The 13,276-nt window shown below is 44.5% G+C and overlaps 1 protein-coding gene across 1 annotated transcript; it reads left to right on the forward strand.

Moving 5' to 3' along the window:
- Nucleotides 1-1,834: 1,834 nt before the first annotated feature.
- SAP30 (Sin3A associated protein 30) lies at nucleotides 1,835-12,000 on the forward strand. Its single transcript, XM_074951168.1, has 4 exons — nucleotides 1,835-2,692; nucleotides 4,750-4,872; nucleotides 9,074-9,172; nucleotides 11,716-12,000. The coding sequence occupies exons 1-4, from the start codon at nucleotides 2,378-2,380 to the stop codon at nucleotides 11,836-11,838; spliced, it is 660 nt and encodes a 219-aa protein (XP_074807269.1). The 5' UTR covers nucleotides 1,835-2,377; the 3' UTR covers nucleotides 11,839-12,000.
- Nucleotides 12,001-13,276: the final 1,276 nt, after the last annotated feature.

Consider the following 13,276-nt stretch of genomic DNA (forward strand, 5'->3'; position numbering starts at 1 on the left):
ACTATGGTCAATATAAATCCCCATTTATTTGAGGGGAAAACTCATTACCATGGGCTGTGCAAACACATGAAGAAAAACGATAGGTCAAAGTCTGGCTCTTCACTCTATCCCTCAGCCAGGGAAAACTAAACTATTATATATGCTTATGTTAATTAACCTTTTTTGTACTTCTGTACAGTTTTGATACTAGATTTGTTCTGAACAAGTGCTTTCACCCTTACTGCTCATTACCTCTATTTTAATTTTTCCTTCTTTTGAAGTCAGTTTTGAATTTTGACCTCTCCATTGTGCTTGACAATACACTGAGCAGAAAAGTTAAATTTAACTAAGTTCTGGAAAGAGAAACTAGTTACTGATAGAAAAAACTGTTACTGCGATAGAAATGTCCTACTACCAACAAGGGAGATCTAGGAAAATTACAGGCCATGAAATGGACTAAGTTTGTTGTTAAAGTCTTCTTTAATAAATGTCCTTTTTAATTATAAAAACCCCATTAACCCGTATTCCTTAAATTGCTTTCTAAATTAACTACAATTACATCTAGTTTAAAGCTATCAGTAACAAAGAGCAAGGATCAATTATTCTCAGTCAATGCAGGCAAAATCATAGGCTAAGTGTAGCGCTGTCAACTTGCTCTCATTTGAAGAGGTGGCACTGCAACTTCCTGAGTTCTACCACCACCGTCTAAACCAGCCCTCTGCATTTAAGGGGTGAACACAGAGAACTGGAGCGAAAAAAAGGAGAGAGGAAGCTAGGTTGGGGGGAAAGGTTTTGCAGAAAGAAGTTCTAAAAACCTGCCTGGCGCGCGACCCCTCGGTGGAGACGAGGTGCGAGCTGTGCGCGGTGCCACGACTAGAGGAAACCGCGCTGAGAAACAGAAAGCCGAGATGCTGCATCCCACTCTCGAGCTTGCAGTTGCTTTGTGCGCCGCTGAACTGGCCCGCGAGTGCACTGCGGTGTCTTTTGGGAGACAAAAGCTCTCCTGCCTTCTCCGTGGGCAGCTCCGAGCAGGGGCTGCCTCACTGGAGCGAGCCCCGTTCCACAGGTAGCGGAGGAGGGAGCTGGTCACCGCGCACACAGCAGGGAGCTCGGCAGCCCACCGAGGCGCCCGCGTGCCAACATGGCCGGGGCGCGCCAGGAACACGCCTTCGGCGCGGGGAGGTGAAGAGACGCGCCCCGAGGACAAAGCTGCCTGTTGCTTGATGGGACCAAGCGGCAGCCGCCGTGGGTCATTTCCCCACCCCTACCACCCCCCGCAATAACCCGCCGTCCACACATCACCTCCGCCCGCCAGCGCAAACCACGGGGCAGAGATGGGGCCTGCCAGCCTAGGCCGAGCCGCCCTGGCAGCAGCGGCGCTTGGGGACGCAGCCCCGGGCAGGGAACAAGGGGCGAGGCTCAGCCAGCGGCGCTGAGAATTGGCTTTACAGGAAGGGCGGGGGAGGGCGCGAGCGGCTCCCCTTCAGCTTCTGCCACACAGACGTATTTCAAATCTTAACGGCTGCTGCTCTACGGCCAGTCTTTGAATGAGGAAGCAGACCAGGAGCAGGGCCTACCACTGCGCTGGGCCGCCTCCCGCCCCCTCCTGACGGGGACTGAGGAGGAGGAGAACGCAATTACCAACCTCGCCCCGCCCCTATTCAATTTGGAGTGTGGGGGAGGAGCAGACTCATAAACTTCTACAGCGGCCCGCAAGGCCCGCCGCAAGCCCTGCTCGCGCGGTGCATTTCGGGAGCTGTAGTTTTTCACCCCTCCCCGCCCTTGCCTACGCTGCAATGATAGAAACTACAGCTCCCATGAGCCCCCTGAGGCGGGAGCCCGCATGCGCATTGCGGAGCGGTGCCGCAAGCTGGGCGCCGCTGTTGTTACATAGGAAACAGCTGAAAAGTCCCCACATGACAGTGGGGGAAGGAGGAAGCGGGGTGACCCGGGCGATGGACGTGGCTTTTACAGAGTGAGGCGCTTGGCCGCCACAGGGAATCCCCCAGCAGCCTCGGTTCCCGACTCGAGTGGAAGGGGGCCGAGCGGGGATCTCGCTGCGCCCCTTGAAGGAGCCCTGGTTTGCCCTTGGCAGAGGGGTTGTGTGCCCCCTGTTGTGGGGGCTCTGTCTGCCGGGGGCCAGGGGGGCGGAGGTGACCCTTAAGGGGAGGATCGTGCCCCCTGCAGGGGACGCTGCCTCTCTCAGGGGCGGCTGCTGATGGGGCAGGTTTAAATCCCTCCCTTGCAGCCAAGCGCATAGACAGCGGGGAAGTTTGATTCAGTCCGGGCGGCAGGGACGGATTCTGCTCCTCTGCCGGACAAAGGGGCGGCGCAGGCGGGTGAGGAGCCCGGGCGGGTCGGTAGCTTCCTCTGCCGGGATCGGGACGCTGCTGGAGCAATGAACGGGTTCGCCCCCGAGGAGGTGACCCAGAGGGGGGGGGATGCCGCCACAACCACCGTCGTTGCTGCTGTTGTGGCCAATGCAGCCGCCACCGTGGAGGTGCCGGCGCTGGGGTTAGGTCCCGGCGCTGCCGCAGGTGCCACCGCCGGTTCTGCGGGGCCCCCCGGTGCTGCCGGCCCTGGGGCTGGGCAGCTGTGCTGCCTGCGCGAGGAAGGTGAGAGGTGCAGCCGGGCCGCCGGCAACGCCAGCTTCAGCAAGAGGATCCAGAAGAGCATCTCGCAGAAGAAGGTGAAGATCGAGCTGGACAAGAGCGTAAGTGACGTGAAACCCCCTCCCCAAGCCCGCTGCGCGCCTCTGGGGCAGAGGAGGATGCCCGGGGGCGAGCGTGAGGGGCAGTCAGGGCCGGCCGGTGAGTGAGTCCCCTCTCTCCCTGCAGTGCGCTCTCATCGTGGCAGATGGTCACGGCTACTCCTGCGGGGTCACCGGCCCCGAGCGCCCCCAAGGCAAGGAGACCCGCGGCTGGTGGGGCGACCGGGGAAGCGCCTTGGGGCTTTTGTTGTCGCTATTCACGGGACAATGTGTCTGAGGCGCCGCGTTGCAGCTCTCCGCGCAGGACGCACTGCACAATCGCTCCCCGCAGCCTTACTCCGGCCCCAAGAGTCGCCCCCACAAAGGCTTAAACTACTTCCCCCTTCCGCGCCCCAGCGACTGTGAGAGTTGAGGCAGCAGCTTCTGTGTTAAACTGTGCTGGGCTTTGCCCTTGGTACGGTCGGCTGACGCTGGAAGAGTGAGTGAAGCTTCAACTGCTTCTGCTCAGTGTGATGGGGGGAAAGACTGCTGCTCTTTCTTCCTCCTCCCTTCTTCTCCCTCCGGAAAAGTCAGGGTGGTATTCCAGAGAGAGGCTGTTTGTCCGGCTGCCCCCCGACTGCAGGGAAACCGGGGGGCTGCACGTCCCCTCCGCCACCCTTCCAGAGCAGGGACTCTCTGCATGTTTGTGTGGCTGACTCAAGTGAGGGCAGCAGACTTGGCCGCTTCGCCGCGTGTTGTACTGCTGCGCGTCTCTCTTTGCCACGGTGTCTTCCGCTTGGCAGCCATCAGGCTTTTCGTAGTGCTCCTCTGTCTGTACAAGAAATCGCCACAAGCTTGTGTCACTGCGCAGGCAGGACGAGCCCGTCTCCCTTCCCCAGTCTGCTGAGAAAGAAACACCCTTTGGTAGCAGATACATTTCTAAGATTCGGAACAGTGTTAATCTGCAGAGCAAATGTCTGCCGGCTTCCTTCCCTAATGAATACTTGTTTCTTCAGAAGAGAAATTCACGAGTATTTGGCGATTTATATTTAATTGACACAGCAGAAGTGTTAGGGGATGCTGGCCCAAAGAGGGGCTTCTAATATGCTTGTTACAGTTACCACCTTCAAGAGATTGTGTAAACTCCTGTTGTTTGGGAAAAATGGTTGCTAATTTCTGTTCGTGCTTCTGTTGAGAGTTGTGAGCTTTCTCTTTGAATCATGGTTTATGAGAGCGCTCTTGTGAGGTAAACTTAAGCGAACTCTAAATGGGCAAAGAAAGCTCTTTTTGCATTAACAAAAGGGAAAGCTTAGGACTCCAGTGTTTCAGTTTATACGTTTAAAGAAACTTCATTTAGGCCTCCAATTTGTTTTTATCATCCCAAATTTAACTTTCTACGTGCTTGATTTCCACCCCCACCCTGTGCACCCACAGCTCCAGTTGAAGCCAGTGGGAGCTACTGGTGCATAGTAGCCCTCTGTGTTTGTATACATTTCCTCTATAAAATAACTTCTTGCCAGATTTTTTTCAGGTATTTAGGCACCTAACTACTGGCCCTTCATCTCAAAATGAGCTTATTCCTAGAAAAAGGACATTTTTAAAAAATTGATGTGTATGTACTTTATTTACAATGACTTTTCATGGATGGTGGAAGTAAAACCTAGGAAGAGAGCTGTGAAGTGAGACAGCTGAAGTCTTTGAAGTTCTGTTAAATGGACAAAAAAAAAAAAAGTAATTTTCGTACCCCATTCCCTGCATTCTGATGAGTAACCTAAGAGGGCTGTCCTTGGCTTTCTCTACAGCCTGTTAATACTAATTTTGAATTGGCTCACTGCAGCAGTACAGTGATACAAGGGGTTTTCTAGGCCAAATGGGATGCAGTAAGTTATAGCATCCCAACTTTTATCTTGTGGGTTCTGGTAGAAACAGAATTCTTAAACTCATAGTTAATGTCACAGAAACCTCTTGATGGATATACTTCAGGGTAAATTACTGCAGCGTGTAGTTTGCATTATCATGTATTTCCTGGATGTTAGACTAGTGTGGATTTGTGTTTAAAACATGCATTGCTACTTTTTTAGGCAAGACATCTTTATATTTGTGACTTCCACAAAAACTTAATTCAGAGTGTGCGAAACAGAAGAAAGAGAAAAGGCAGTGATGATGATGGTGATTCACCAGTGCAAGACATCGACACTCCAGAGGTAGCTGAATAGTTGTCCTGGCTATTGTCATGTAAAGCTTGTTCTTAATTGCTACCAAGTCTGTGTTAATGCAATTTTTTCCAATGTTAATTTGTTCAAGGGGTGGGAGAGCTCCTGTTTCACTCACTTCATTAATATGTTTCATTTTAATGTTTCTTTATCAATTGTAATATAATTATATATTCAAAGATATTAACATATATAATTTAATTGATCGATACATTTTCATTTTGTTTTACACACAGTATTTTTCCCAGAAAGGAAAGTTGGAGTTATATACCAATTTTAACTTTGATAAAGGTTCCTCCTTCATGACATTTTCTCCACAGATTCCCAGTGGGGGAGGCATGCGCTTAGCCATGCAGTAGCAGAACCATTTTTGAGTAGGAATTGGTTGTTAGAGTGCACACTTAATTCACATGATTCCTAACATTTCATAGACTGAGAGTATAAACACCTCAACTGTCTCCCAATGCCTCTTTGTTCTGCCAGAAGGATCACAGAGCAATCCTTTCAATTCCTCCATCATATTAGCATTACATAATTAGTAGTTCTAGTAGGGTGTAGTGGACTTGAAAGACATAGTTCAATATTTGTAGTTCTTTAGCTTTTGTATCAGTTTTTGGTAGGGACTGCATTGCAGAAGATGGCAGATTAATGTAGGAAAATGGAGTTTAAAAGGCGTTCATCTTGACCTGCTGTGTTCTTCATTTCAGATGGGCATTACCTGGGAAAGGGCACTCAGCTGGAGGCTGTGATGCCTGTGAGATTTTCTCCAAAAGGCCCCCAAAAGCACTTTGCTTCAGACCTTGCTCCTTCAAGTGTTGTTGGCAATCGATATGTCCATACTGCAATTAAACCCCTGTGGCTGGCCCTGACTTAAACAGGGCTATTTAATTGCCATGTAGACATTCAGGCTCAGGGGAGAGTCCCAGAGGCCAGGATCCAGCCCAGGCCCCAACATCTGTACCGCAATTAAACAGCCCATAGCCCGAGCCCCACAAGCCCAAGTGAGCTGACGTGGTTCATCCGCAGGTATTTAACAGCAGTGTAGACATACCCAAAATGTCTCCAGGCATTAGTAGTATGGCCACTAAATTTCCCTTAGTGCAAAAATCTTAGACTGGAAGAGGGCAGCTCCCTTTTGAAGGCTCTGATGGAGGGGCTGTCAGTCTTCTCAGAATAGTCATTTTTGCGGACTCCTGTTTCTCTTCCTTGTAAGATCCATTCATCAGTTAATAGAAAATTTTATCTAAAATTACTTTTCTGTCCACACTCCTGTACCACATAGATGACACCACAGTGCTCTTGGAACCATAGTTTCTGAGTATATCAATGCTGGGTTGTTTTTTTTTTTTTCCTGTGGGATCTGCAGTTCTTGGTGCAACTGATCTTATGCTGTGGATTTCTCTGGATCATAAAAAGCAAGTCACTTGCCAGACTGCTGCAGCTGCACTTCCAAAAGAAGCCTAGCTCAGGAACACATTTGAAGAGCCTCAGTTGTCAAGTCTTGATAACACCAGAGTTTCTTACCCAGGTTTTCCTCCATATGGGTATCATGCATCTTAGATGTGTGTGGCTGTATGTTCTTCCACTTGTTGCATCAGTGGCCTCTTGAATATGAGATCAAGGTCTCCTTTGAAGAAGAGGAAGGGTCCTCCAAGGATGCCTTGGCCTCGATCTGAGTTCCCAGGATCAGTAGTTCTTTGAAGTGGCTTCTGCACATTCTCACTGATGGAAAAGATATCCCCAGCACTGCTAGCTTCTGGAATCTTGTGGAAAGCTTAATCTGCCTTTCTACTCTGGTGGAGTAAAGGCTTCTCAAATCAAATACTGGTTTGAGGAATGGGACTCCGCTAGACACATCAGATGTAACTAGGGCCCTACCAAATTCATGGTCCATTTTGGTCAATTTCATGGTCATAGGATATTAAAAATTGTAAATTTCATTATTTCAGATATTTAAATCTGAAATTTCATGGTGTTGTAATTGTAGGGGTCCTGATCCAAAAAGGAGTTGTGGGGGAGTCGCAAGGTTATTGTAGGGGGGATTGTGGTACTACTGCCCTTCTGCACTGCTGCTGGCAACAACTGCCTTCAGAGCTGGGCAGCTGGAGAGCAGCAGCTGCTGGCCGGAAGCCCAGCTCTGAAGGCAGAGCCACCGCCAGCAGCACTGCAGAAGTAGGGATGGCATGGTACGGTATTGCAACCCTTACTTCTGCACTGCTGCCTGCAGAGCTGGGCATTCGGCCAATAGCTGCTGCTCTCCGGCCGCCCAGCTCTGAAGGCAGCACAGCAGTAAGGGTGGTAATACCGTGACACCCCCCCCCCCCCAAATAATTTTGTGACCCCTCTGAAACTCCCTTTTGGGTCAGGACCCCCAGTTTGAGAAACACTGGTCTCCCCTGTGAAATCTGTATAGTATAGGGTAAAAGCACACGAAAGACCAGATTTCACATGGGGAGACCAGATTTCATGGTCCATGACGTGTTTTTCATGGCCGTGAATTTGGTAAGGCCCTAGATATAACACATAGGCATCTGATTCTGGGATGACAGGGCAAATGACACACCTCTTCGCCATTCTTTGGTTATGGAGGAGCTATGGGGCTGGCACCATTCCAAGCTTGGCCAGGTTTCCAAGTGTGCAGTAGCTCACCGACTTAGCCTAAAAACTGTTATTAAGGTTGCTTCATAGTATTAAGTTAATCCCTTCTCAATTCTCGGGACATCAAGAGGTTGGTTTTGGGAGGGCAGTGTTGCAATCACTGTTCACCTAGCAGGTCTTCTCAGTCAAACCATCTTCTCGGGGATGTCACTGCTAGTTCATCTCCTACAGTGGGGCTGTAGGGTGATCAGAAAGAGGAAAAAGGGGTTTCTTAATAGTGATGTTTGTTCTCCAGATGGTGCCCTTAAATAGACCTTCTGGGAACAGAGAAACTGAGGGAGCACTGGGCTGAGGTGTGGGTATTTATATCCTATATTACGAAATGTAGGACTTAAGGAGATTCTAACCCCTGATGGACAGTAGTTCTTTGGGACTCTGGCTATGTGCATATGTTGTACCAATAAATTCAAAACCAGCAGGATCTTATTAAAGGGAAAAAGGCAAAATACCACATTTATTGTGAATACAGAAAGAATCATAGTCTACAGCTGTAACATTCCATTCAATCTCATCTTTATTCACTCATTCATTCATACACACACACACAGGTTCTGCAAGGTTGTTATCATAGTAAGCAGTTAGTTATAGCTATAACATTCCATTCAATCTCATATTTATTCACACATTCACACACACACACACACAGAGGTTCTGCAAGGTTGTCATCATAGTTACCAGCCTTAGAGTTGCTCATGCCAAGCCACTGGCCAGGTGGCCTGGACATGAGGAGGGAGCAGGGCCTTGTCAGATGCTCATCTGATGCTCCTGGAAGTTGGTTTGCAGAATCAGACCCCAAAGTTCTCACTTTTTAAGAGTCTATTTTTATAGGAATTTCTTCCTATGCCAGTCTATGGGAATTGCTTCATCATGCTGTTGCTGAATCAATCAGCAGATAGCACATTCCTGACGGCTCCAAGAAGTTATCTTGTTCTTTGGTTCTCCCATTCTTGAGGCTGTTGGGTGGATTCCAGTCTGCCCTCCGGGGGTCCTCTGGTTATTTCCACTTGACGCCTTCTTCAGCCGATGGACACTGGATTCTTAGGCTGGCACCTCCCTGATCATTCAGTTATTATCCACACCAAGCATCCATCCACATACATCCTCTATCTCTATTTTAATCACAATTGTTAATACAACAAAAGGGCGAGGAGTCTCTGGGTGCTGTTTCTGTTATTAGAGTATTGCTTTGAGTCTCTGTGAATTGCTTTGAGAACAGACTCTGTCTTAGAATGTACTAACACAATTAGCAGCTTGCAAGTTTCACACATAGAGGGAGAGAAACAGTACCAAAACCCAAGAGACCTCTTAATTAGTAATACCCTGGAATTTAAACTATGGGGAATCAAACTCATTTGTGATTTTAATACAGAACTTCTTTAATATGATCCAACACATAACTCCTACGTTGTGGCTGTGTAGAGGCAAGATACTTCACCTTTTAAATCATAAGTACATTACAATTAATAAATTAATCCTCTCTTTAGCCCAGCTAAAGATACATGCTAACTTTAGTGATCTCTTTCTTCCTTTCTAGGTTGACTTATATCAGTTACAAGTAAACACACTTCGAAGGTACAAAAGACACTTCAAGTTACAGACCAGACCAGGACTTAACAAAGCACAGCTTGTTGAAGTACGTATGAATGTCTGTTCCGTAGCTGACAATGTAATTTACTGTTACTTGTGGCTCTGGAAAATGTGATCATTACCAACATATTAGCATAAGTAACATATATTCTTGGTTTTAGTCAACTATAAATGTTATCTATAATTGCCATAGTTAATATACCACTGCATTATAATTAGATTGTATCCTGCTCCACAAACTCTTCTCTTTGCATAAAGAGAACATGTGGATTGGATTTTCTGAAAATAAGATGAAGTTACTTATCTAATTTCTCCTCCATGATCTGGTCTTTCTGTCCCCAATTCCTGAGCCAAGAGCACTCTAGTTAAGAAAGAAAGTCAAAAGTAAAAGCTCAGGTTAGAGGAAGGAAGTCGGGTTTATACGTATATACTCTGAAAGAATCCTGAAGTAGTTTATAGAATCGCAACATTGCTATTCAGAAACATGTAGCTTAAGACAAACAATGGGCCTAAATCTACACTCAGTTACCTCACTGCAAAACTATAGGCTTCAATGACACTGCAGCTTTGCAGCTAAAGGCAGAATTAAGTTATTCTGTTATTTTTGCAGTAAAGTTCTAGTATAGTTTAAAAGTACAATTAATAGAAATATGGGTACAAGTAATAGTAACAATGAGGAATCTGGGCATCCGATTTCATGTCTCTTCTTATAAGCATGGAAACTTGCAAAACTAAGAGCCACAAAAATACCAAATTATCTGTAAGCACAACAGAATGCTAGCATGTTTGCAAATTTTGGTCTTCTGAAAATATAATTTACTTGGTAAGAGATCAGTATTCTAGTCAAAACAAATAGTTTAAAATGTGGCACAGCCTTTACTTTAGAAAAAAAAAAAAAGGGACTCCATTTTGCATTGCAAACACACAGATCTGGAATGTTAATTTAAATACTTCTGAAAATTGATGGTCCTCTGTTAAAATGCTATCTGAATCTTCATTGTGTTGTCTAGTTTTATGAAATGTTATGGTGAATTGCATTTGTGTGTAAGCATTTTGTAGATCTCTCAACTAATCAGTGTGGATTAAAGCCAAAATTCGTAAATGTATGCAAGAGGCTGGTCTGTAAAAGAACAGTATGTTGCCAACACTTGTGCAACTGCAAGTATGAGTTTAAAATTACTGTATATTATTCTCTTTGTATGCGACTTAAGACAAAGTTTGAGCACTTATTAAATTGGCAGAAATGTGACTTGAAAGAAGCCACAAATGGCTTTTTCAACATAAAAATGGAAACTTAAGAGTGTATACTGATTTAGTTGCATATTATAAAATACTTTATACAGGAAGAATAAAACTGTAGGCTACTATAAAATTCTGGCTAGTCTACAATCAGCTTGTACTGTTCATTTTTGCCAGACTTCTGGGTAGAACAGTGGGGGGCTACAACTAGCTTTTGTTGCTTTTCCAGTGGCCATGAAGTGCCAGATTCAATGTTTTAGAGCTACCTTCTTTCCAGAGGTGTCATCTGTGACCTCCCCAGTTGATCACCATTTTATAGCAAACTTGGTTCTTGGGAATGATGCCAGGAAATTCTGAGCATGTTCATTGAGTCCCCAGATGTCCTAATGTAGTATAGATGCTTTAGTCAGTCAGTTAGAATTGAACTTTTAAAGGTACACTGTCACTTAAAAAACATCACCTTTCTAAATGGTTAATTTACTGTCTTCACAAGTAACTGTTAAGATTACTGTAACAAAAAGAGATTAGGAGGGATTTTTTTGGTTTACTTTGTGCCTTTCACTAAACTTTGTGTAGTCGTTTTTTTCTCTTCCTCCCCAGCATGTCTGGGCATTTTGCACAGCAACAAGGGAGAGAGTGATATTACAAATCCACAGTAACTGGCAGGGGGAATTGTTTCAGGTACTACCCCTGCTCCCTACTTAGATACATCTTGTAACCAACAGTCTTATTTTCATAAAGGGTAAAAAAAAATTCAAGAGCAGTTAAGTGAGGTAGGAGCCTTTTAGAAAGATTTGACCAGTTTAAGGGGCCGTGACCAAAGCTGAACTTCACCCTTGCTGACTGCTCAGTTATTACATGTCTTCCTCTTTATAATCAGGTTAAAAAACCCATGGACAAGCTCTTCTACCCCTCCAAAAATGATCAAATGCAGGGCCTTTCCAATATAATAATGATCCAGGACTTCCCATTTCTATTATATTCTACACTCAAGCACTGTATACACTCCCCAGTACCTTTTGTGGACTCTTACCTCTCTTCTGAAAGGTCAGCTTTGTGTAGCTGAGAAAGCCATGGATTTCACTGGATTGGGTCCATCTACTGCAATTCACACTTTAGAGTATTGAAATGATTCATTGCCTAATCCTTGTGTGATCCAGACTGTTGGATGGAGGCAAATGTCTTCACCCCTGCTAGTATTGATCTGTTTGATCAAATCTTTAAAAAAGGAATAGATGTCAAGTCTGTGTTTAATTCTGAATTTTAGTTCCATTATCTAGGAAATGTGAACTTTGTTGATTTGTATGTAACCAAATGGCTATTTAATTTCCTTAAACTTTCTCTTTATAGATAATTGGTTGCCATTTTAGGACTATTCCAGTGAATGAAAAGGATACCTTAACATATTTCATCTACTCCGTGAAGAATGACAAGAACAAACCAGATCTAAAGATGGACAGTGGTGTTCACTAGGATGGAAAAAATGGGACTAATACTCAAGTTGCAGATCTAAAGACTGTTTTTGACATGCAGAAGCTTTCTTTGTAACTTTTTTCAGAGAACTTCTCTGATTTTTATTTTTCATGGTCTTGCTGACTCTCTGAAAAACAACCTCCTCTAAAATGAGATTTCCACAGCAAAAGTATTTTAAATAAATATTATTGATACTGTTGCTCAAGTGTTCATGTGTGTTTGTAACTTATTTAGTGAGTTATTTGTACCTAATAATAGTTTGGGTTTTGCCTACATATATTTAAAGTTATTAAAAATATTCATTGTATTTTTTTAATTATAGAAGTATGCTAAAGATTAGAGTGTGAAATGTGTTTTGAAATCATCACACTACAACATGGTTTTATATAGTATAAAATTTAGCTCTGATAAATTCTAAACATAGTTGCTCCAAACTGAAGGGCCATAATAGAATTGCTCTTGGCTTCCTGAATAGCAGTGACTCTTGTAGTAGTTATAAATCATAAGTATAAATGGCTGCACTTGTATTTTCTTTTAGAATTCTGGTATGCAAAGATCTTAACAGAGTTTTTTTTGAGATCTCTAGTTTCCTCACTTCTGGGATATGCACTGCTAAGCCTCAGGACCATCATGCTACTATATAGAAATGATGGCAGCTATTTAGTGCTCAAATATCCACATGAAGATGGAAAGACTATCACCATTTATTATGGAAAACTGCTGTTGCTTTGAACAATGATTCTCTATTCATCTACATATGCTACTTCCTGGAAATTGCATTGGAGAAAGGATGGCTGCGGAACTCGTGCTCTGTTTCAATATTGTTTAATAAACGTGCTGTGTTTTGCTCAGGTGAAGTCTGCATTAACTCACAGCTGGAAAATGCATACAGATCATTAATTTAAAGAATTTTTACCTTTACATATAGCACTTGCATCTAAATGTATATATTTTAGTAAAGTTTACAACATTCAGTGTGACAGCTATGATACAAAACAAAACCTCCTGTAGTTCCACTGAACCCTTACCAGAACAATGAAATTCTGGATGATGTGCAATTTTCTGCTTTGTCTTCTGAGCTGTGAGGAGAAACAGGTGAGATGGCATCTTAAAACTGAGAAGAATGCAGCATCTCTCTATGTTCACTGAGGCATGATTGATATAAAACTGAACATTACTTCAATGATGAGCTACCTTCACTTTAAGAAAAATGTGTGAAAGTAATATTATCATTGTTTACCCTGTCCCACATGCTGCTAGATGTGGTGGTTTAGCAGGTTCTCGCTGTCCTCTAAAACTTGCTTTTATTGCTGTGTGGTTCTTTGGTTTCTCCTTACCTGTAGCCCTTCATTGATGGAAATAATCCCCATGCTCAAACTGCCTGTTTTCCCAGTAATTATCAGTGACGGAATTTCTTTTGCATTTGCAATGTCCCATA

This window comes from Natator depressus, chromosome 4 (genome assembly GCF_965152275.1).
Source record: "Natator depressus isolate rNatDep1 chromosome 4, rNatDep2.hap1, whole genome shotgun sequence".
In the NCBI taxonomy this organism is placed as follows: Eukaryota; Metazoa; Chordata; order Testudines; family Cheloniidae; genus Natator; species Natator depressus.